The sequence below is a fragment of the Oncorhynchus keta genome, unplaced genomic scaffold (genome assembly GCF_023373465.1).
Source record: "Oncorhynchus keta strain PuntledgeMale-10-30-2019 unplaced genomic scaffold, Oket_V2 Un_scaffold_14384_pilon_pilon, whole genome shotgun sequence".
NCBI lineage: Eukaryota > Metazoa > Chordata > Actinopteri > Salmoniformes > Salmonidae > Oncorhynchus > Oncorhynchus keta.
This window is the reverse complement of record NW_026290787.1, coordinates 1402501-1425000: the sequence shown is the minus strand read 5'-3', so window position 1 is coordinate 1425000 and position 22500 is coordinate 1402501. Positions and strand designations below refer to the sequence as shown.

The 22500-nt window shown below is 52.1% G+C and overlaps 1 protein-coding gene across 1 annotated transcript in view; it reads left to right on the top strand.

The window, feature by feature from the left end:
* Positions 1-22500, top strand: part of LOC118375732 (histone deacetylase 4-like) — a 144836-nt gene that overhangs the window by 68044 nt on the left and 54292 nt on the right. Inside the window, 5 exon segments of the mRNA XM_052513969.1 lie at positions 4542-4660; positions 11334-11462; positions 11656-11879; positions 20001-20181; positions 20663-20856. Coding sequence (XP_052369929.1) covers positions 4542-4660; positions 11334-11462; positions 11656-11879; positions 20001-20181; positions 20663-20856 — 847 coding nt within the window.

Below are 22500 nucleotides of genomic sequence, written 5' to 3'. Positions count from 1 at the left end.
AGTATGGTGCTGTGTGAACCCATATGCTGTGTTCTGTGTGAACCACGTCCAGCTGTGGTCTGTGTGTGTTCAGGTGGTGCTGTGTGAACCCACGTCCAGCTGTGGTCTGTGCTGTGGTCTGTGTGAACCCACGTCCAGCTGTGGTCTGTGTGTTCAACCCCCACGTCCAGCTGTGGTCTGTGTGAACCCACGTCCAGCTGTGGTCTGTGTGAACCCACGTCCAGTCCAGCTGTGGTCTGTGTGAACCCGTGTGTGGTCTGTGTGAACCCACGTCCAGCTGTGGTCTGTGTGTTCAGTGTTAACCCACGGTGCTGTGTGAACCCAGCTGTCCAGCTGTGGTCTGTGTGTTCAGTGTTAGGTGCTGTGTGAACCCAGCGTCCAGCTGTGGTCTGTCTGTTCAGTATTAGGTGCTGTGTGAACCCACGTCCAGCTGTGGTCTGTGTGTTCAGTGTTAGGTGCTGTGTGAACCCACATCCAGCTGTGGTCTGTCTGTTCAGTGTTAGGTGCTGTGTGAATCCGCGTCCAGCTGTGTTCTGTGTGAATCCGCGTCCAGCTTTGGTCTGTGTGTTCAGTGTTAGGTGCTGTGTGAACCCACGTCCAGCTGTGGTCTGTGTGTTCAGTATTAGGTGCTGTGTGAATCCGCGTCCAGCTGTGTTCTGTGTGAATTAGGTGCTGTGTGAACCGCGTCCAGCTGTGGTCTGTGTGTTCAGTGTTAGGTGCTGTGTGAACCCACGTCCAGCTGTGTTCTGTGTGAATCCACGTCCAGCTGTGGTCTGTGTGTTCAGTGTTAGGTGCTGTGTGAACCCACGTCCAGCTGTGTTCTGTGTGAACCCACGTCCAGCTGTGGTCTGTGTGAACCCACGTCCAGCTGTGGTCTGTGTGTTCAGTGTTAGGTGCTGTGTGAACCCACGTCCAGCTGTGGTCTGTGTGTTCAGTGTTAGGTGTTGTGTGAACCCACGTCCAGCTGTGTTCTGTGTGAATCCGCGTCCAGCTGTGGTCTGTGTGTTCAGTGTTAGGTGCTGTGTGAACCCACGTCCAGCTGTGGTCTGTGTGTTCAGTATTAGGTGCTGTGTGAACCCACGTCCAGCTGTGGTCTGTGTGTTCAGTATTAGGTGCTGTGTGAACCCACATCCAGCTGTGGTCTGTGTGTTCAGTATTAGGTGCTGTGTGAACCCACATCCAGCTGTGTTCTGTGTGAACCCGCGTCCATCTGTGGTCTGTGTGAACCCGCGTCCAGCTGTGGTCTGTGTGAATCCGCGTCCAGCTGTGGTCTGTGTGTTCAGTGTTAGGTGCTGTGTGAACCCACGTCCAGCTGTGGTCTGTGTGTTCAGTGTTAGGTGCTGTGTGAACCCACGTCCAGCTGTGGTCTGTGTGTTCAATGTTAGGTGCTGTGTGAACCCACGTCCAGCTGTGGTCTGTGTGTTCAGTGTTAGGTGCTGTGTGAACCCACGTCCAGCTGTGGTCTGTGTGAACCCGCGTCCAGCTGTGTTCTGTGTGATCCCACGTCCAGCTGTGTTCTGTGTGAATCCGCGTCCAGCTTTGGTCTGTGTGTTCAGTGTTAGGTGCTGTGTGAACCCACGTCCAGCTGTGGTCTGTGTGTTCAGTATTAGGTGCTGTGTGAATCCGCGTCCAGCTGTGTTCTGTGTGAATCCGCGTCTAGCTGTGGTCTGTGTGTTCAGTGTTAGGTGCTGTGTGAACCCACGTCCAGCTGTGTTCTGTGTGAATCCACATCCAGCTGTGGTCTGTGTGTTCAGTGTTAGGTGCTGTGTGAACCCACGTCCAGCTGTGGTCTGTGGTCTGAACCCACGTCCAGCTGTGTGTCTGTGTGAACCCGCTGTGGTCGTCCAGCTGTGGTCTGTGTGTTCAGTGTTAGGTGCTGTGAACCCAGCTGTCCAGCTGTGGTCTGTGTGTTCAGTATTAGGTGCTGTGTGAACCCACGTCCAGCTGTGGTCTGTGTGTTAAGTGTGCTCCAGCTGTGGTCTGTGTGTTCAGTATGGTGCTGTGTGAACCCACATCCAGCTGTGGTCTGTGTGTTCAGTATTAGGTGCTGTGTGAACCCACATCCAGCTGTGTTCTGTGTGAACCCACGTCCATCTGTGGTCTGTGTGAACCCGCGTCCAGCTGTGGTCTGTGTGAATCCGCGTCCAGATGTGGTCTGTGTGTTCAGTGTTAGGTGCTGTGTGAACCCACGTCCAGCTGTGGTCTGTGTGTTCAGTGTTAGGTGCTGTGTGAACCCACGTCCAGCTGTGGTCTGTGTGTTCAGTGTTAGGTGCTGTGTGAACCCACGTCCAGCTGTGGTCTGTGTGTTCAATGTTAGGTGCTGTGTGAACCCACGTCCAGCTGTGGTCTGTGTGTTCAGTGTTAGGTGCTGTGTGAACCCACGTCCAGCTGTGGTCTGTGTGTTCAGTGTTAGGTGCTGTGTGAACCCACGTCCAGCTGTGTTCTGTGTGAATCCGCGTCCAGCTGTGGTCTGTGTGTTCAGTGTTAGGTGCTGTGTGAACCCACGTCCAGCTGTGGTCTGTGTGTTCAGTGTTAGGTGCTGTGTGAACCCACATCCAGCTGTGGTCTGTGTGTTCAGTGTTAGGTGCTGTGTGAACCCACGTCCAGCTGTGGTCTGTGTGTTCAGTATTAGGTGCTGTGTGAATCCGCGTCCAGCTGTGGTCTGTGTGTTCAGTGTTAGGTGCTGTGTGAACCCACGTCCAGCTGAGGTCTGTGTGTTCAGTATTAGGTGCTGTGTGAACCCACGTCCAGCTGTGGTCTGTGTGAACCCACGTCCAGCTGTGGTCTGTGTGTTCAGTGTTAGGTGCTGTGTGAACCCACGTCCAGCTGTGGTCTGTGTGTTCAGTATTAGGTGCTGTGTGAACCCACGTCCAGCTGTGGTCTTTGTTTTCAGTGTTAGGTGCTGTGTGAACCCACGTCCAGCTGTGGTCTTTGTTTTCAGTGTTAGGTGCTGTGTGAACCCACGTCCAGCTGTGGTCTGTGTGTTCAGTGTTAGGTCCTGTGTGAATCCGCGTCCAGCTGTGGTCTGTGTGTTCAGTGTTAGGTGCTGTGTGAACCCACGTCCAGCTGTGGTCTGTGTGTTCAGTGTTAGGTGCTGTGTGAACCCACGTCCAGCTGTGGTCTGTGTGTTCAGTGTTAGGTGCTGTGTGAACCCACGTCCAGCTGTGGTCTGTGTGTTCAGTGTTAGGTGCTGTGTGAACCCACGTCCAGCTGTGGTCTGTGTGTTCAGTGTTAGGTGCTGTGTGAACCCACGTCCAGCTGTGGTCTGTGTGTTCAGTGTTAGGTGCTGTGTGAACCCACGTCCAGCTGTGGTCTGTGTGTTCAGTGTTAGGTCCTGTGTGAATCCGCGTCCAGCTGTGGTCTGTGTGTTCAGTGTTAGGTGCTGTGTGTGCATGTGTGTTCATGTTTTATAACGCGTTTATAGAAGTCATAGAAGTCATTGGTAGAAACTGTGATCACTGTTTTGCAACTGTCTTAGTAAAATCATCCGGCACTCATCACACACATACAGTAAACCACTTCTCCTACTACCATAATGACCCAGTGGAGTATAGAGTCAGTGTTATCAGGACTCTGTCTCTCTGTCTCTCTGTGTCTCTCTCTCTGTGTCTCTCTCTCTGTGTCTCTCTCTCTGTCTCTCTCTCTCTGTCTCTCTCTCTCTGTGTCTCTCTCTCTGTGTCTCTCTCTCTGTGTCTCTCTCTCTGTGTCTCTCTCTCTGTGTCTCTCTCTCTGTGTCTCTCTCTCTGTGTCTCTCTCTCTGTGTCTCTCTCTCTGTGTCTCTCTCTCTCTCTGTGTCTCTCTCTCTGTGTCTCTCTCTCTGTGTCTCTCTCTCTGTGTCTCTCTCTCTGTGTCTCTCTCTCTGTGTCTCTCTCTCTGTGTCTCTCTCTCTGTGTCTCTCTCTCTGTGTCTCTCTCTCTGTGTCTCTGTGTCTCTGTAAAGAGTCTCCCAGCACTTTAAAGCTGCCAGTCGTTCAGACCAGAAGAGAGGTAGAGAGGGGAGGTATATGCACCACAGAGTGTGTTCACTAGACCAGAACATGGGTTTGGACCTAGACCAGCACAGCTTACCTTACTGCCTGAGATCAGTCTTGCTCTGTAGCAGTGGCTAACTTCAATAGAGAGACATCAGCTCTGCCCATCTTCCAGCCCAGGCTGACTGGGACCAATCTCCTCAGCCTGATCTACCCACTGCTGAGGCACAGTTTTAGACTATTGAGACACACCCTATCCTGTAATCCTGTGTGAGGAGTGAGGTAATGGCTTTAGACTATTGAGACACCACCCACCGCAGTGTTGTGTGATGAGGTAGCTTAGTGGTTATGGTGTTGGACTAGTAACCGAAAGGTTGCAAGATTGAATCCCAGAGCTGACGAGGTAAAAATCAGTTGTTCTGCCCCTAAGCAAGGCAGTTAACCCACTGTTCCCCGGTAGGCCGTCATTGTAAATAAGAATTTGTTCTTTAACTGACTTGCCTAGTTAAATAAAGGTTTAAAAACAAATGAAGTATCTGATGGTTTCTCTCTCTGTGTGTGTGTGTTGCAGGAAAACTCAGCACACTTCCCTGGACCAGAGCTCTCCTCCTCAGACTGGTATGGGTACCTACAACCACCCTGTCCTGGGCATCTACAACGCTAGAGATGACTTCCCCCTCCGCAAGACAGGTACTAAACACACACACACCTTGCTCTGCTAGAGGACTGTCCTGTAGGCTCTCTGTGGGCTCACACCGTGCTCTGCTAGAGGACTGTCTTGTAGGCTCTCTGTGGGCTCACACCTTGCTCTGCTAGAGGACTGTCCTGTAGGCTCTCTGTGGGCTCACACCTTGCTCTGCTAGAGGACTGTCCTGTAGGCTCTTTGTGGGCTCACACCTTGCTCTGCTAGAGGACTGTTCTGTAAGCTCTCTGTGGGCTCACACCTTGCTCTGCTAGAGGACTGTCCTGTAGGCTCTTTGTGGGCTCACACCTTGCTCTGCTAGATGACTGTCTTGTAGGCTCTCTGTGGGCTCACACCTTGCTCTGCTAGATGACTGTCCTGTAGGCTCTTTGTGGGCTCACACCTTGATCTGCTAGATGACTGTCTTGTAGGCTCTCTGTGGGCTCACACCTTGCTCTGCTAGAGGACTGTCCTGTAGGCTCTCTGTGGGCTCACACCTTGCTCTGCTAGAGGACTGTCCTGTAGGCTCTCTGTGGGCTCACACCTTGCTCTGCTCTGTCCTGTAGGCTCTCTGTGGGCTCACACCTTGCTCTGCTAGAGACTGTCCTGTAGGCTCACTGTGGGCTCACACCTTGCTCTGCTAGAGGACTGTCCTGTAGGCTCTCTGTGGGCTCACACCTTGCTCTGCTAGAGGACTGTCCTGTAGGCTCTCTGTGGGCTCACACCTTGCTCTGCTAGAGGACTGTCCTGTAGGCTCTCTGTGGGCTCACACCTTGCTCTGCTAGAGGACTGTCCTGTAGGCTCTCTGTGGGCTCACACCTTGCTCTGCTAGAGGACTGTCCTGTAGGCTCTCTGTGGGCTCACACCTTGCTCTGCTAGAGGACTGTCCTGTGGGCTCACACCTTGCTCTGCTAGAGGCTGTCCTGTAGGCTCTTTGTGGGCTCACACCTTGCTCTGCTAGAGGACTGTCCTGTAGGCTCTCTGTGGGCTCACACCTTGCTCTGCTAGAGGACTGTCCTGTGGGCTCACACCTTGCTCTGCTAGAGGACTGTCCTGTAGGCTCTTTGTGGGCTCACACCTTGCTCTGCTAGAGGACTGTCCTGTAGGCTCTCTGTGGGCTCACACCTTGCTCTGCTAGAGGACTGTCCTGTAGGCTCTTTGTGGGCTCACACCTTGCTCTGCTAGAGGACTGTCCTGTAGGCTCTTTGTGGGCTCACACCTTGCTCTGCTAGAGGACTGTCCTGTAGGCTCTTTGTGGGCTCACACCTTGCTCTGCTAGAGGACTGTCCTGTAGGCTCTTTGTGGGCTCACACCTTGCTCTGCTAGAGGACTGTCCTGTAGGCTCTTTGTGGGCTCACACCTTGCTCTGCTAGAGGACTGTCCTGTAGGGGCTCACACCTTGCTCTGTGGGCTGTCCTGTACTCTTTGTGGGCTCACACCTTGCTCTGCTAGAGGACTGTCCTGTAGGCTCTTTGTGGGTTCACACCTTGCTCTGCTAGAGGACTGTCCTGTAGGCTCTCTGTGGGCTCACACCTTGCTCTGCTAGAGGACTGTCCTGTAGGCTCTTTGTGGGCTCACACCTTGCTCTGCTAGAGGACTGTCCTGTAGGCTCTCTGTGGGCTCACACCTTACTCTGCTAGAGGACTGCCCTGTAGGCTCTCTGTGGGCTCACACCTTGCTCTGCTAGAGGACTGTCCTGTAGGCTCTTTGTGGGCTCACACCTTGCTCTGCTAGAGGACTGTCCTGTGGGCTCACACCTCACTCTGCTAGATGACTGTCCTGTGGGCTCACACCTTGCTCTGCTAGAGGCTGTCCTGTAGGCTCTTTGTGGGTTCACACCTTGCTCTGCTAGAGGACTGTCCTGTAGGCTCTTTGTGGGCTCACACCTTGCTCTGCTAGAGGACTGTCCTGTAGGCTCTCTGTGGGCTCACACCTTGCTCTGCTAGAGGACTGTCCTGTAGGCTCTCTGTCTGCTAGGGCTCACTCCGCTCTGCTAGGGACTGTCCTGTAGGCTCTTTGTGGGCTGCTCTGCTAGAGGACTGTCCTGTAGGCTCTCTGTGGGCTCACACCTTGCTCTGCTAGAGGACTGTCCTGTAGGCTCTCTGTGGGCTCACACCTTGCTCTGCTAGAGGACTGTCTTGTAGGCTCTCTGTGGGCTCACACCTTGCTCTGCTAGAGGACTGTCCTGTAGGCTCTCTGTGGGCTCACACCTGGCTCTGCTAGAGGACTGTCCTGTAGGCTCTTTGTGGGCTCACACCTTGCTCTGCTAGAGGACTGTCCTGTAGGCTCTTTGTGGGCTCACACCTTGCTCTGCTAGAGGACTGTCCTGTAGGCTCTTTGTGGGCTCACACCTTGCTCTGCTAGAGGACTGTCCTGTAGGCTCTCTGTGGGCTCACACCTTGCTCTGCTAGAGGACTGTCCTGTAGGCTCTCTGTGGGCTCACACCTTGCTCTGCTAGAGGACTGTCCTGTAGGCTCTTTGTGGGTTCACACCTTGCTCTGCTAGAGGACTGTCTTGTAGGCTCTTTGTGGGTTCACACCTTGCTCTGCTAGAGGACTGTCTTGTAGGCTCTCTGCAGGTTCACACCTCCACTCATTTAGATAGTATTAGAGCCTCCCACCATTAATCAAACCCAAATTAGGCTGTCAGGGGTTCTGCTGCCCCCTCAATGGAATCCCCAGGGCTCTGAGAGGTACTGTAAAACTGTGAGGGGGGGTTATGAGGTTCACTTCAGCAAAGCAGCACTGAGAAGCTATACGTTATTTGAGTTCTAGATGAACTGCTGATATTAATATTGACTATCTTTACCACCTAAAACGTTCTGAACATCCATTGGTGTTCTGGCATGTCCTACTGTACCGACGGGGGATTGAACTGTAATATGTGACAGACCTTTTATCACCTTGCCAAAGTTTTCATCATTTCTAAATCATACATCATGAAAAATCCCAGAGTGAAAAAAAACAAATTCTATAGTTTAGAGAGGTGTTCTCTACTGACAGTAGACGAAGTGGAAACTAAAATGGTGCGGCCGTGCCGGGCTGTGAAGCGGTGGTCTTCCAGTATAATTATTCACTTAGCGGGCTGGGCCTGTATGAACAGAGCACGGCCATGTTGACTCTAGCCCCAAGGCTGACTCAAGCTGCAGATACACCGCAGTTGACACTGGCCACTGAGACCACATTCCACCCAGACTGAGAGAGAAGAGACGGGAGGAGAGAGTCCGAGGGGAGTAGAACAGGGGGAGTGTGGGGAAAGAGGAAGGTAGAAGAGGAGAAAAGCCTCAAGGCTGCACATAGACCACAGTTGACACTGGCCACATTCCACAGGAGGAGAGAGATTTTAGAAAAGAGAAGGTTGGAGAATAGGACAGATGAGGAAGGGAGGAGGAGAGTTTAGGGAATTACTTTTACCTTTACCTGCAGTTCTTTAAAAGTGGTGGGCATGAAGGAAAATGATGCTGTGCTAGCGACATGCTGTGCTAGCTACATGCTGTGCTAGCGACATGCTGTGCTAGCGACATGCTGTGTTAGCAGCGACATGCTAGCAATTTCACCATTAGTGACTGGATTTTTTATTTTTATTACTCTAGCTAGTATACCTCAAACTGAACCAACTTTTTACAGAACATACCTTTCTCAATAACATGGAGGTTTGTGAAGTGATGCAGGGAGATATTGTCAGTTTTGTGGGGTTTACGTATGTTAATTCTAGGTTGGGCACCGTTAGAAGAGCTTCTTATTTCATTCCTTCTTATTTCATTGCTTCTACATAAATGTGGGGGCTGATAATGAGCTTTTGAATCACTGTTGCGTTTTTTAAAATTTATTTTTAAAATTTTAAATATTGTTTAGTTGAGTTCATCTAAGTGTTCATGCTAGCTTCGCAATTTTTGTGTGTGATTTAGACGCCGGTAAACAGTGAATTGCAGATTTGATTATGAACCTACATCTCCGCACACCCCTCTTTGACATGCATAACACTTAGTCTCCCGCTGTCTGGCATATATAGGGGTTTGTAGACAGGCTTTATATCACAATGTGGTTCCAACTTTCATCAATGGGACACTCACTGTTAACAAGTACATTAACCCCTGTCTCTGTCCATTCAGCCAACATGGTGTTAAAACCATCTAGCAATTAGCAAGGCTGTAAGTTCATCCGGTTATCTAGGCCAGCCTTTACATGGAAGCATATGGAGGCTAGTTGATAGGCGGGCCGGGACCCCACATGATGACCCCAACATGGTAGCTAGGTAACCCTTCACACTGTATGGTAGCTAGGTAACCCTTCACACTGTATGGTAGCTAGGTAACCCTTCAAGCTCACAGCCCCTATACCCTTCAAACTCAACTCTGGACCTCGAAAGCCTGTTTCACTGTGTTTTTAAAAATGATCAGGTAGAACAGAAAGCCAGCAGGTCCCGTACCTCGCAGGTTAACCTCTCTGGTACAAGTGGGATGCTAGCGTCTCACCTGGACAACATCCAGTGAAATTGCAGGACGCCAAATTCAAAACAAGAGAAATCCCAGTATTATCCACCATTTTAAAGATAAACTTCTTGTAAATCCAACCAGTGTCCGATTTCAAAAAGGCTTTACCGCGAAAGCACACCATGCGATTATGCGAGGTCTGTATCTAACCATAGAATCCCATACAGCCATTTTCCAGCCAAGGAGAGTGTCATTAAAGTCAGTAAAAGCATTAAAATGAATCACTTACCTTTGATGATCTTCATCTGGTGGCACTCCCAGGTCTCCATGTTAAACAATAAATGTTTGTTTTGTTTGATAATGTCCCTCTTTATGACCAAATACCTCAGTTTTGTTCACACGTTTTGTCCAGTAATCCGAATGCTTAAGGCGCGTGCACTAAGTCCAGACAAGGTTTTTTTTAAGTACAATAAAAGTTAGTAGAAACATGCCAAACGATGTTTCCGGTTATTTTGTCATAAATAATCAATAATATTTAAACCGGACAAAATCTTCATCAATAGGAAAGGAGAAACAAGAAAGGCACGTTCACGATCAGGGCGCATGGCTGATGAATGGAAATTTCCACTGGCCACTGATTGAAAGTGCTGTAGCTCCCTCATTTTTCAGAGTAAAAGCCTGAAACAATGCCTAAAGACTGGTCACATGTAGAGGAAGGCACAGAGCTCGTGAACTGGGTCCTAAGTCTGTCTACAAAACAGCCTTTCAAAATAATAGTACTTCCTGGTTGGATTTTCCTCTGGTTTCCTCCTGCCATATCAGTTCTGTTACACTCACAAACATTATTTAATTTTTTTTTGTTTTTAAATCTCCCCAATTTCTTGGTATCCAATTGTTTTTTTTTTTGTAGCTACTATCTTGTCTCATCACTACAATTCCCGTACGGGCTCGGGAGAGGTTGAAAGTCATGCGTCCTCCGATACACAACCCAACCAAGCCGCACTGCTTCTTAACACAGTGCGCATCCAACCCGGAAGCCAGCCGCACCAGTGTGCCGGAGGAAACACCGTCCACCTGGCAACCTTGGTTAGCGTGCCCGCCACAGGAGTCACTGGTGCGCGATGAGACAAGTATATCCCTACCGGCCAAACCCTCCCTAACCCGGACGACACTAGGCCAATTGTGCGTCGCCCCACAGACCTCCCGGTCGCGGCCGGTTACGACAGAGCCTGGGGTGAACCCAGAGTCTCTGGTGGCACAGCTGGCGCTGCAGTACAGCGCCCTTAACCACTGCGCCACCCGGGAGGCCACACAGACATTATTTTAACAGTTTGGAAACTTTAGACCTGAGTAGCAGGCAGTTTAATATGGGCACGCTTTTCATCCAAAATTCCGAATGCTGCCCCCTACCGTAGTGAACTTAAGAGTTGAATACCCCTGCCCTATACGGTATGAAAATAGAAGATTTGGTCACTGATAAACGCTTAAATTGGAATTCAGCAGCTGTACAGTAAACTGCTATAGATGACATCAGAGCGCTCTGCTTTCTAGCGCTTTCTAGCGCTGAAAGGGATTCAGCTGACGTGCCTTCTAAACGGGGAGTACCAGGGGCGACAAGAAGATGCCCCCATCCCTCACGCTAACTGAACTTCTTTCGCTAATGTTTTGTTGTCTGAGTGAAGGGAATGTTGTAAATGAAGAGAGGGAGAGGGTGGTCGATTGTCCCCACAGAGGGCCCTGATTGTCCGTGCCATGAACATTAGCATCATTTCAGAACATGGAAGTCATGCATTCCCTCTCTCCGTCCTTGTCTTTCTAAATTCTCTCCATTTGAATGCACACTGACAAAGCCCGCTGTAATTGGCAACGTCGCTCCCAGAAATCAGTTCATTCCCCTCTAAACTCTTATTTCCTTGTTGATGTGGCTGCCGCAGATTTTCCCAACGTTCAGTACATTGTAATGGGGAGGAATCGTACCTCATCCACCTCCATGATGGTGAACAGCAGGTTGTGTAACTTAGTCGTTGGTTAGATAAAATGGGCCCTGTTTGATCGACAGGTTTAACCTCGAACTGTTGTTAGCCTCAACAGTTTTGTTTCTGTTTACTGCGGTTCAAGTTGCAGGGATACGATATGATAGAGCCGTATCAGAACCATGGTCCTCTCTTGAGTCTTAGCCTCTGTTACAAGCCTGGGTTGTGTTGGTCATATCTGTGCTTTCTCTCTTTCTGTGTGTGTCTGTCTTGTAGCCTCTGAGCCCAACCTGAAGCTACGTTCTCGTCTGAAGCAGAAGGTGAGCGAGCGACGGAGCAGCCCCCTACTGAGGCGTAAAGACAGCCCGATCACAACCGCCAAGAAACGCTCACTGGATATGGCAGGTAGGACACACACTCAACGCTGTGGAGAGGAACGGCCAGGAGGTTCAGACCTCGCACACAACAGAGCTGTGTAGTAGATTTAACATGGAAGAGATGACTAACTGACTGGTTGCATTAGGTTCATGTTGTACTGTAGCTGTAGACTTGGTGTGGAACAGTCATGACGGAGTTAAGATATGAATACATTCTCTAGATTCAGCGTGTAACAGCGCTCCTGGATCCGGCCCCAGCTCTCCTAACAACAACAGCATCAGCAACATCCCCAATGAGAACGGCGTCACTGTCTCCAACAGCATTGATGTGTCCCTGGCTCAGCGGTTGTGTGGTGGTGAACTCAGCCAGCTGTCTCTGTACACGTCCCCCTCCCTCCCCAACATCACCCTAGGTCTGCCCGCCACGGCCACCTCTGCTTCCAATGTAAGACTCTCTGTTGATATATTGTTTCTCCTCTTCTCTCGTTCTCTCTCTTTATCTCTCTCTCTATATATATATATATATCTGTCTCTCTGTCTCCCTGTGTGTGTTGGTCGGTCTCTCTCTGTATCTCTCTCTCTATCTATATATATATCTGTCTCTCTGTCTCCCTGTGTGTGTTGGTCGGTCTCTCTCTGTATCTCTCTCTCTATATATATATATATCTGTCTCTGTAAGGGGGTGTGGAGTGGGAGTAAGGGGGTGTGGGGTGGGAGTAAGGGGGTGTGGGGTGGGAGTAAGGGGGTGTGGGGTGGGAGTAAGGGGGTGGGAGTGTAGGGAGTGGGGGGAGGGAGTAGGGAGTGTGGGGTGGGAGTAGGGAGTGTGGGGTGGGAGTAGGGAGTGTGGGGTGGGAGTAAGGGGGTGTGGGGTGGGAGTAAGGGGGTGTGGGGTGGGAGTAAGGGGGTGGGAGTGTGGGGTGGGAGTGTGGGGTGGGAGTAAGGGGGTGTGGGAGTAGGGAGTGTGGGGTGGGAGTAAGGGAGTGTGGGGTGGGAGTAGGGAGTGTGGGGTGGGAGTAGGGAGTGTGGGGTGGGAGTAAGGGGGTGTGGGGTGGGAGTAAGGGGGGTGGGAGTAGGGAGTGTGGGGTGGGAGTAAGGGGGTGGGGGGTGGGAGTGTGGGGTGGGAGTAAGGGGGTGGGGAGTGGGAGTAAGGGGGTGTGGAGTGGGAGTAGGGAGTGTGGGGTGGGAGTAGGGAGTGTGGGGGTGGGAGTAAGGGAGTGTGGGGTGGGAGTAGGGAGTGTGGGGTGGGAGTAAGGGAGTGTGGGGTGGGAGTAAGGGAGTGTGGGGTGGGAGTAAGGGAGTGTGGGGTGGGAGTAAGGGAGTGTGGGGTGGGAGTAGGGAGTGTGGGGTGGGAGTAAGGGAGTGTGGGGTGGGAGTAAGGGGGTGTGGGGTGGGAGTAAGGGAGTGTGGGGTGGGAGTAAGGGAGTGTGGGGTGGGAGTAAGGGAGTGTGGGGTGGGAGTAAGGGAGTGTGGGGTGGGAGTAAGGGAGTGTGGGGTGGGAGTAAGGGGGTGTGGGGATGTGCTGATGGGGGTGGGTCTGTATTTGAATAAATCCATTGAATATACACCACAGAGAAATCCATTATTCATTTGTTTAGGCAGGTCCTAAGAAACATACAGCTTATGAAATGTATTTTCAGAAGAATAGCCCATTTTGAGTTGAGTTATGTTACTGGTATGGACAACCTGTAGGCAACATGGCTGTGCAATGCAAATGAAATCAATAGTTTATTTTGTTCATTAAGCAGACCACACACACCCTGCACTGATCACAGAAAGCATGCATGTATTTTATAGTAAGAACATAATGCAATATAACCAAATAAAATATCAATAATATTTTTCACACACTACTTCAGTGTCACGGTAATGTGTGGAAGGAACCCCTGTCATATAACAAAAAGTAATATTTGAAAAGAGACCATGCCCCAATAGGAGAAGAGGATGAGCGGAGCGTCTTGCCCCAATAGGAGAAGAGGATGAGCGGAGCGTCTTGCCCCTCCAGGAGAAGAGGATGAGCGGAGCGTCTTGCCCCTCCAGGAGAAGAGGATGAGCGGAGCATCTTGCCCCTCCAGGAGAAGAGGATGAGCGGAGCGTCTTGCCCCTCCAGGAGAAGAGGATGAGCGGAGCGTCTTGCCCCTCCAGGAGAAGAGGATGAGCGGAGCGTCTTGCCCCTCCAGGAGAAGAGGATGAGCGGAGCGTCTTGCCCCTCCAGGAGAAGAGGATGAGCGGAGCGTCTTGCCCCTCCAGGAGAAGAGGATGAGCGGAGCGTCTTGCCCCTCCAGGAGAAGAGGATGAGCGGAGCGTCTTGCCCCTCCAGGAGAAGAGGATGAGCGGAGCGTCTTGCCCCTCCAGGAGAAGAGGATGAGCGGAGCGTCTTGCCCCAATAGGAGAAGAGGATGAGCGGAGCGTCTTGCCCCTCCAGGAGAAGAGGATGAGCGGAGCGTCTTGCCCCTCCAGGAGAAGAGGATGAGCGGAGCGTCTTGCCCTCCAGGAGAAGCGTCTTGCCCCTCCAGGAGAAGAGGATGAGCGGAGCGTCTTGCCCCTCCAGGAGAAGAGGATGAGCGGAGCGTCTCTTGCCCCTCCAGGAGAAGAGGATGAGCGGAGCGTCTTGCCCCTCCAGGAGAGGAGAGGATGGAGAAGCGGAGCGTCTTGCCCCTCCAGGAGAAGAGGATGAGCGGAGCGTCTTGCCCCTCCAGGAGAAGAGGATGAGCGGAGCGTCTTGCCCCTCCAGGAGAAGAGGATGAGCGGAGGGCCTTTCCCCTCCAGGAGAAGAGGATGAGCGGAGCGTCTTGCCCCTCCAGGAGAAGAGGATGAGCGGAGGGCCTTGCCCCTCCAGGAGAAGAGGATGAGCGGAGCGTCTTGCCCCTCCAGGAGAAGAGGATGAGCGGAGCGTCTTGCCCCTCCAGGAGAAGAGGATGAGCGGAGGGCCTTGCCCCTCCAGGAGAAGAGGATGAGCGGAGCGTCTTGCCCCTCCAGGAGAAGAGGATGAGCGGAGGGCCTTGCCCCTCCAGGAGAATAGGATGACAGAGTTGCTTATTGGCTCATCTGGAAAAGAGAGGCTGAGAAGCTGAACAAGCTCATTCATATTCAGTCGTTGGCTAAAAATTAAGCCTAATACTGCTGTCATTTCTGCATCACCAGCCAATGTGATCACATCATCGCCTGCTTTCTCTCCTTTCAAACTGCCCATCAGTTATTTTGTCTGAAGACCGATGGCCTACAAGTTAAAAATGCACATGTTAACCCATAATTTATTATTAAACAGGGCCTTTTCTCCCGGGTTAAATGGCGGTGTGTGTTCTCCCGGGTTAAATGGCGGTGTGTGTTCTCCCGGGTTAAATGGCGGTGTGTGTTCTCCCGGGTTAAATGGCGGTGTGTGTTCTCCCGGGTTAAATGGCGGTGTGTGTTCTCCCGGGTTAAATGGCGGTGTGTGTTCTCCCGGGTTAAATGGCGGTGTGTGTTCTCCCGGGCTAAATGGCGGTGTGTGTTCTCCCGGGTTAAATGGCGGTGTGTGTTCTCCCGGGTTAAATGGCGGTGTGTGTTCTCCCGGGTTAAATGGCGGTGTGTGTTCTCCCGGGTTAAATGGCGGTGTGTGTTCTCCCGGGTTAAATGGCGGTGTGGCTCCCGGGCTAAATGGCGGTGTTCTCCCGGGTTAAATGGCGGTGTGTGTTCTCCCGGGTTAAATGGCGGTGTGTGTTCTCCCGGGTTAAATGGCGGTGTGTTCTCCCGTTAAATGGCTCCCGGGTTAAATGGCGGTGTGTGTTCTCCCGGGTTAAATGGCGGTGTGTGTTCTCCCGGGTTAAATGGCGGTGTGTGTTCTCCCGGGTTAAATGGCGGTGTGTGTTCTCCCGGGCTAAATGGCGGTGTGTGTCTCCCGGGTTAAATGGCGGTGTGTGTTCTCCCGGGTTAAATGGCGGTGTGTGTTCTCCCGGGTTAAATGGCGGTGTGTGTTCTCCCGGGTTAAATGGCGGTGTGTGTTCTCCCGGGTTAAATGGCGGTGTGTGTTCTCCCGGGTTAAATGGCGGTGTGTGTTCTCCCGGGTTAAATGGCGGTGTGTGTTCTCCCGGGTTAAATGGCGGTGTGTGTTCTCCCGGGTTAAATGGCGGTGTGTGTTCTCCCGGGCTAAATGGCGGTGTGTGTTCTCCCGGGTTAAATGGCGGTGTGTGTTCTCCCGGGTTAAATGGCGGTGTGTGTTCTCCCGGGTTAAATGGCGGTGTGTGTTCTCCCGGGTTAAATGGCGGTGTTCTCCCGGGTTAAATGGCGGTTCTCCCGGGTTAAATGGCGGTGTGTGTTCTCCCGGGTTAAATGGCGGTGTGTGTTCTCCCGGGTTAAATGGCGGTGTGTGTTCTCCCGGGTTAAATGGCGGTGTGTGTTCTCCCGGGTTAAATGGCGGTGTGTGTTCTCCCGGGCTAAATGGCGGTGTGTGTTCTCCCGGGTTAAATGGCGGTGTGTGTTCTCCCGGGTTAAATGGCGGTGTGTGTTCTCCCGGGTTAAATGGCGGTGTGTGTTCTCCCGGGTTAAATGGCGGTGTGTGTTCTCCCGGGTTAAATGGCGGTGTGTGTTCTCCCGGGTTAAATGGCGGTGTGTGTTCTCCCGGGTTAAATGGCGGTGTGTGTTCTCCCGGGTTAAATGGCGGTGTGTGTTCTCCCGGGTTAAATGGCGGTGTGTGTTCTCCCGGGTTAAATGGCGGTGTGTGTTCTCCCGGGTTAAATGGCGGTGTGTGTTCTCCCGGGTTAAATGGCGGTGTGTGTTCTCCCGGGCTAAATGGCGGTGTGTGTTCTCCCGGGCTAAATGGCGGTGTGTGTTCTCCCGGGCTAAATGGCGGTGTGTGTTCTCCCGGGTTAAATGGCGGTGTGTGTTCTCCCGGGCTAAATGGCGGTGTGTGTTCTCCCGGGCTAAATGGCGGTGTGTGTTCTCCCGGGCTAAATGGCGGTGTGTGTTCTCCCGGGCTAAATGGCGGTGTGTGTTCTCCCGGGTTAAATGGCGGTGTGTGTTCTCCCGGGTTAAATGGCGGTGTGTGTTCTCCCGGGTTAAATGGCGGTGTGTGTTCTCCCGGGTTAAATGGCGGTGTGTGTTCTCCCGGGCTAAATGGCGGTGTGTGTTCTCCCGGGCTAAATGGCGGTGTGTGTTCTCCCGGGTTAAATGGCGGTGTGTGTTCTCCCGGGTTAAATGGCGGTGTGTGTTCTCCCGGGTTAAATGGCGGTGTGTGTTCTCCCGGGCTAAATGGCGGTGTGTGTGTTCTCCCGGGTTAAATGGCGGTGTGTGTTCTCCCGGGTTAAATGGCGGTGTGTGTTCTCCCGGGTTAAATGGCGGTGTGTGTTCTCCCGGGTTAAATGGCGGTGTGTGTTCTCCCGGGCTAAATGGCGGTGTGTGTTCTCCCGGGCTAAATGGCGGTGTGTGTTCTCCCGGGTTAAATGGCGGTGTGTGTTCTCCCGGGTTAAATGGCGGTGTGTGTTCTCCCGGGTTAAATGGCGGTGTGTGTTCTCCCGGGTTAAATGGCGGTGTGTGTTCTCCCGGGTTAAATGGCGGTGTGTGTTCTCCCGGGCTAAATGGCGGTGTGTGTTCTCCCGGGTTAAATGGCGGTGTGTGTTCTCCGGGTTAAATGGCGGTGTGTGTTCTCCCGGGTTAAATGGCGGTGTGTGTTCTCCCGGGTTAAATGGCGGTGTGTGTTCTCCCGGGTTAAATGGCGGTGTGTGTTCTCCCGGGTTAAATGGCGGTGTGTGTTCTCCCGGGTTAAATGGTGGTGTGTGTTCTCCCGGGTTAAATGGCGGTGTGTGTTCTCCCGGGCTAAATGGCGGTGTGTTCTCCCGGGTTAAATGGCGGTGTGTGTTCTCCCGGGTTAAATGGCGGTGTGTTCTCCCGGGTTAAATGGCGGTTCTCTCCGGGTTAAATGGCGGTGTGTGTTCTCCCGGGCTAAATGGCGGTGTGTGTTCTCCCGGGTTAAATGGCGGTGTGTGTTCTCCCGGGTTAAATGGCGGTGTGTGTTCTCCCGGGTTAAATGGCGGTGTGTGTTCTCCCGGGTTAAATGGCGGTGTGTGTTCTCCCGGTTAAATGGCGGTGTGTGTTCTCCCGGGCTAAATGGCGGTGTGTGTTCTCCCGGGCTAAATGGCGGTGTGTGTTCTCCCGGGCTAAATGGCGGTGTGTGTTCTCCCGGGTAAATAAATGGCGGTGTGTGTTCTCCCGGGTTAAATGGCGGTGTGTGTTCTCCCGGGTTAAATGGCGGTGTGTGTTCTCCCGGGTTAAATGGCGGTGTGTGTTCTCCCGGGCTAAATGGCGGTGTGTGTTCTCCCGGGCTAAATGGTTCTCCCGGTGTGTGTTCTCCCGGGCTAAATGGCGGTGTTCTCCCGGGCTAAATGGCTCCCGGGCTAAATGGCGGTGTGTGTTCTCCCGGGCTAAATGGCGGTGTGTGTTCTCCCGGGCTAAATGGCGGTGTGTGTTCTCCCGGGCTAAATGGCGGTGTGTGTTCTCCCGGGCTAAATGGCGGTGTGTGTTCTCCCGGGCTAAATGGCGGTGTGTGTTCTCCCGGGCTAAATGGCGGTGTGTGTTCTCCCGGGCTAAATGGCGGTGTGTGTTCTCCCGGGCTAAATGGCTCCCCGGGCTAAATGGCGGTGTGTGTTCTCCCGGGCTAAATGGCGGTGTGTGTTCTCCCGGGCTAAATGGCGGTGTGTGTTCTCCCGGGCTAAATGGCGGTGTGTGTTCTCCCGGGCTAAATGGCGGTGTGTGTTCTCCCGGGCTAAATGGCGGTGTGTGTTCTCCCGGGCTAAATGGCGGTGTGTGTTCTCCCGGGCTAAATGGCGGTGTGTGTTCTCCCGGGCTAAATGGCGGTGTGTGTTCTCCCGGGCTAAATGGCGGTGTGGGTTCTCCCGGGCTAAATGGCGGTGTGTGTTCTCCCGGGCTAAATGGCGGTGTGTGTTCTCCCGGGCTAAATGGCGGTGTGTGTTCTCCCGGGCTAAATGGCGGTGTGTGTTCTCCCGGGCTAAATGGCGGTGTGTGTTCTCCCGGGCTAAATGGCGGTGTGTGTTCTCCCGGGCTAAATGGCGGTGTGTGTTCTCCCGGGCTAAATGGCGGTGTGTGTTCTCCCGGGCTAAATGGCGGTGTGTGTTCTCCCGGGCTAAATGGCGGTGTGTGTTCTCCCGGGCTAAATGGCGGTGTGTGTTCTCCCGGCTAAATCTCCCGGTGTTCTCCCGGGCTAATGGCGGTGTGTTCTCCCGGGCTAAATGGCGGTGTGTGTTCTCCCGGGCTAAATGGCGGTGTGTGTTCTCCCGGGCTAAATGGCGGTGTGTGTTCTCCCGGGCTAAATGGCGGTGTGTGTTCTCCCGGGCTAAATGGCGGTGTGTGTTCTCCGGGTTAAATGGCGGTGTGTGTTCTCGCGGGTTAAATGGCGGTGTGTGTTCTCCCGGGCTAAATGGCGGTGTGTGTTCTCCCGGGCTAAATGGCGGTGTGTGTTCTCCCGGGCTAAATGGCGGGTGTGTGTGTGTTCTCCCGGGCTAAAGGCAGTGTGTGTGTGTGTTCTCCCGGGCTAAATGGTAGTGTGTGTGTGTGTTCTCCCGGGCTAAATGGCGGGGTGTGTGTGTGTGTGTTCTCCCGGGCTAAATGGTGGGGGGTGTGTGTGTTCTCCCGGGCTAAATGGTGGGGGGTGTGTTCTCCCGGGCTAAATGGCAGGGGGGTGTGTGTGTGGGTGTTCTCCCAGGCTAAATGGTAGTGTGTGTTCTCCCGGGCTAAATGGCGGTGTGTGTTCTCCCGGGCTAAATGGCGGTGTGTGTTCTCCCGGGCTAAATGGCGGTGTGTGTTCTCCCGGGCTAAATGGCGGTGTGTGTTCTCCCGGGCTAAATGGCGGTGTGTGTTCTCCCGGGCTAAATGGCGGTGTGTGTTCTCCCGGGCTAAAGGCAGTGTGTGTGTGTGGGTGTTCTCCCAGGCTAAATGGCAAAGCATTTCTGTGACAATAGCAGGACGGCTCAACAACAGAATTGCATATTTTTATGGAGAAAATAAATGCTTTACAATAATTTCTGTGAAGCTTTGTGATCGACGAGGACAAGTTTGATGTCAGACAACAATAGAATGCTTTAATGCGTGCCGAAGCCGGTAAAATGAAAGGCAATGTTTTATACTGAGGGGGTGGCGGGACTTTTAAACATAATACCACAATCAGTACTTGGTCAGTTGGCAGAAATATAAGTACAGGCTTTCTTACCTGTAACACCATACACAGACAAAGAAAAGTTGCCATACCTTCATCTTCATATGAATGGGATATTTGTTTATCGAATGCTCTTTCTCTCTTTATTCACTCTTTTTTTCTCCCTGTCTGTCTCATCTTATATGACATTGTGTTTTTTAGGGGGAACCATCCTTTAAAGATGAATTCAGAAATCACAATATTGCCAAAATAAATCAGTTTACAATAGCAACAACAACAGGCTTGTAATGTGTACCTCAGTCTTCCTAAAGCTAGTGGTATGAAACCAGTAAAGACAATATAATCATCAAACTAATGTCAGTTTAACATATAGATGTATCCCAACAGTTCTATATAAAACACTTCTATACTGACCCCATTCTCCAGGTGACCTCTGCCCAGCAGGATGGGGATCAACATTCGGCCCTCTCCCTCAGCCCCCCCTACCTAGGCGGTGCCCCCCTAGCCACCTACCTGGCTGACGGAGGGGGCGCAGGGGGGCACGGCCCACTACTGCAGCACTTGGTCCTGCTGGAACAGACTGGCGCGCATGGGCCCCTACTGGCAGGTGGGTACAGCAGTAGAATGGTACTTTGGTGGAGAACACACACACAGTGTCCCAGTACACTGTGTGCTTTCCTAACAGATAACAGTCCCCCCCCCTTCCTTCTGTTGACAGACTTCCTTTCATCTTCTGTTAAGCAGGGTCAATGAGAGAGAGAGAACACTGTGCCCACCGGTGTTGAAGGAACACATCCATTGACTCACTTTCCCAGTGCTATTTTCAGCTGACAGTGGAGTAAATGACTGGTGACACGCACAGCCTTGGAAGTGATTGGGGGCTCCTTTTTTGGCAGACTAGAGAAGGTTCTTCTGCCAGGCCTATAGTACTGTGCTCCTATTAAGCTCCATTCCACTGTTCTCTGTGTGATTAACAGAGCCATTTCTACAGCGGATATTTCTTGTCCTGGGACCAGTGTGTTTGTGTAGATTCGGGCGTGTGTATCAATGGCTAAAACCATACCCTCGTGTGTGTATTCCCAACCCAGGTGTGGACGCCCTCCAGTCTCCCTCCATCCACATGCTGCGTGGGCAGCACCGTCCCCTGGGTCGGACCCAGTCGGCCCCACTGCCCCAGCAGAACGCCCAGGCCCAGGCCCTGCAGCAGCTGGTGGTCCAACAGCAACACCAACAGTTCCTGGAGAAACACAAACAGCAGTTCCAGCAGCTACACATCAACAAGGTAGAGGAGGAGCGGGAAGGGGGGGCGAGGAAGAAGAGGAGGGAGAGAGGGTGGGTTTGAGCAGTGGGGAGGGAGGGAAGAGGACGGGGTATAGCTGGAGGGTATGTATGTCTGTTTGTTAATTATCCTCCCACAGGTACAATAAAGACAGGAAGCAATATCCATGTGTGTGACAGTTGCTAAGGACAGACTGTAGCTCCACACCGCCATGGAAACAAAGCGGAACTCACTGCCAGATATGGTCATTCAGGAACTAGGTAGCGGTGCTTTGCTGAGCGCTGTTTCTCTCTCTCTCTCCTCTCTTCTTTCTCCTCTCTCCTCTCTTCTTTCTCCTCTCTTCTTTCTCCTCTCTCCTCTCTTCTTTCTCCTCGCTTCTTTCTCCTCTCTCCTCTCCTCTTTCTCCTCTCTCCTCTCTTCTCTCTCCTCTCTTCTTTCTCCTCTCTCCTCTCTTCTTTCTCCTCTCTCCTCTCTTCTTTCTCCTCTCTTCTTTCTCCTCTCTCCTCTCTTCTTTCTCCTCTCTTCTTTCTCCTCTCTTCTTTCCCCTCTCTTCTCTCTTCTCTCTCCTCTCTTCTCTCTCCTCTCTTCTTTCTCCTCTCTTCTTTCTCCTCTCTTCTTTCTCCTCTTTCGCCTCTCTTCTTTCTCCTCTCTTCTTTCTCCTCTTTCTCCTCTCTTCTTTCTCCTCTCTCTTCTTTCTCCTCTCTTCTTTCTCCTCTCTTCTTTCTCCTCTCTTCTTTCTCCTCTCTTCTTTCTCCTCTCTTCTTTCTCCTCTCTTCTCTCTCCTCTCTTCTCTCTCCTCTCTTCTCTCTCCTCTCTCCTCTCTTCTCTCTCCTCTCTTCTTTCTCCTCTTTCTCCTCTCTCCTCTCTTCTCTCTCTCCTCTCTTCTCTCTCCTCTCTTCTCTCTCCTCTCTTCTTTCTCCTCTCTTCTCTCTCCTCTCTTCTTTCTCCTCTCTTCTTTCTCCTCTCTTCTTTCCCCTCTCTTCTTTCTTCTCTCTCCTCTCTTCTCTCTCCTCTCTTCTTTCTCCTCTCTTCTTTCTCCTCTCTTCTTTCTCCTCTCTTCTTTCACCTCTCTTCTTTCTCCTCTATTCTTTCTCCTCTCTTCTTTCTCCTCTCTCTTCTTTCTCCTCTCTCCTCTCTCTCTCCTCTCTTCTTTCTCCTCTCTTCTTTCTCCTCTCTTCTTTCTCCTCTCTTCTTTCACCTCTCTTCTTTCTCCTCTATTCTTTCTCCTCTCTTCTTTCTCCTCTCTTCTTTCTCCTCTCTCTTCTTTCTCCTCTCTCCTCTCTTCTTTCTCCTCTCTCTTCTTTCTCCTCTCTCCTCTCTTCTTTCTCATCTCTTCACTCTCCTCTCTCCTCTCCTCTCTCCTCTCCTCTCTCTCCTCTCTCCTCTCCTCTCTCCTCTCTCCTCTCTCCTCTCTTCTTTCTCCTCTCTTCTTTCTCCTCTCTTCTCTCTTCTCTCTTCTTTCTCCTCTCTTCTCTCTCTTCTTTCTCCTCTCTTCTTTCTCCTCTCTTCTTTCTCCTCTCTCCTCTCTTCTTTCTCCTTTCTTCTTTCTCCTCTCTCCTCTCTCCTCTCTTCTCTCTTCTCTCTCCTCTCTCCTTTCTCCTCTCTCCTCTCTTCTTTCTCCTCTCTCCTCTCTTCTTTCTCCTCTCT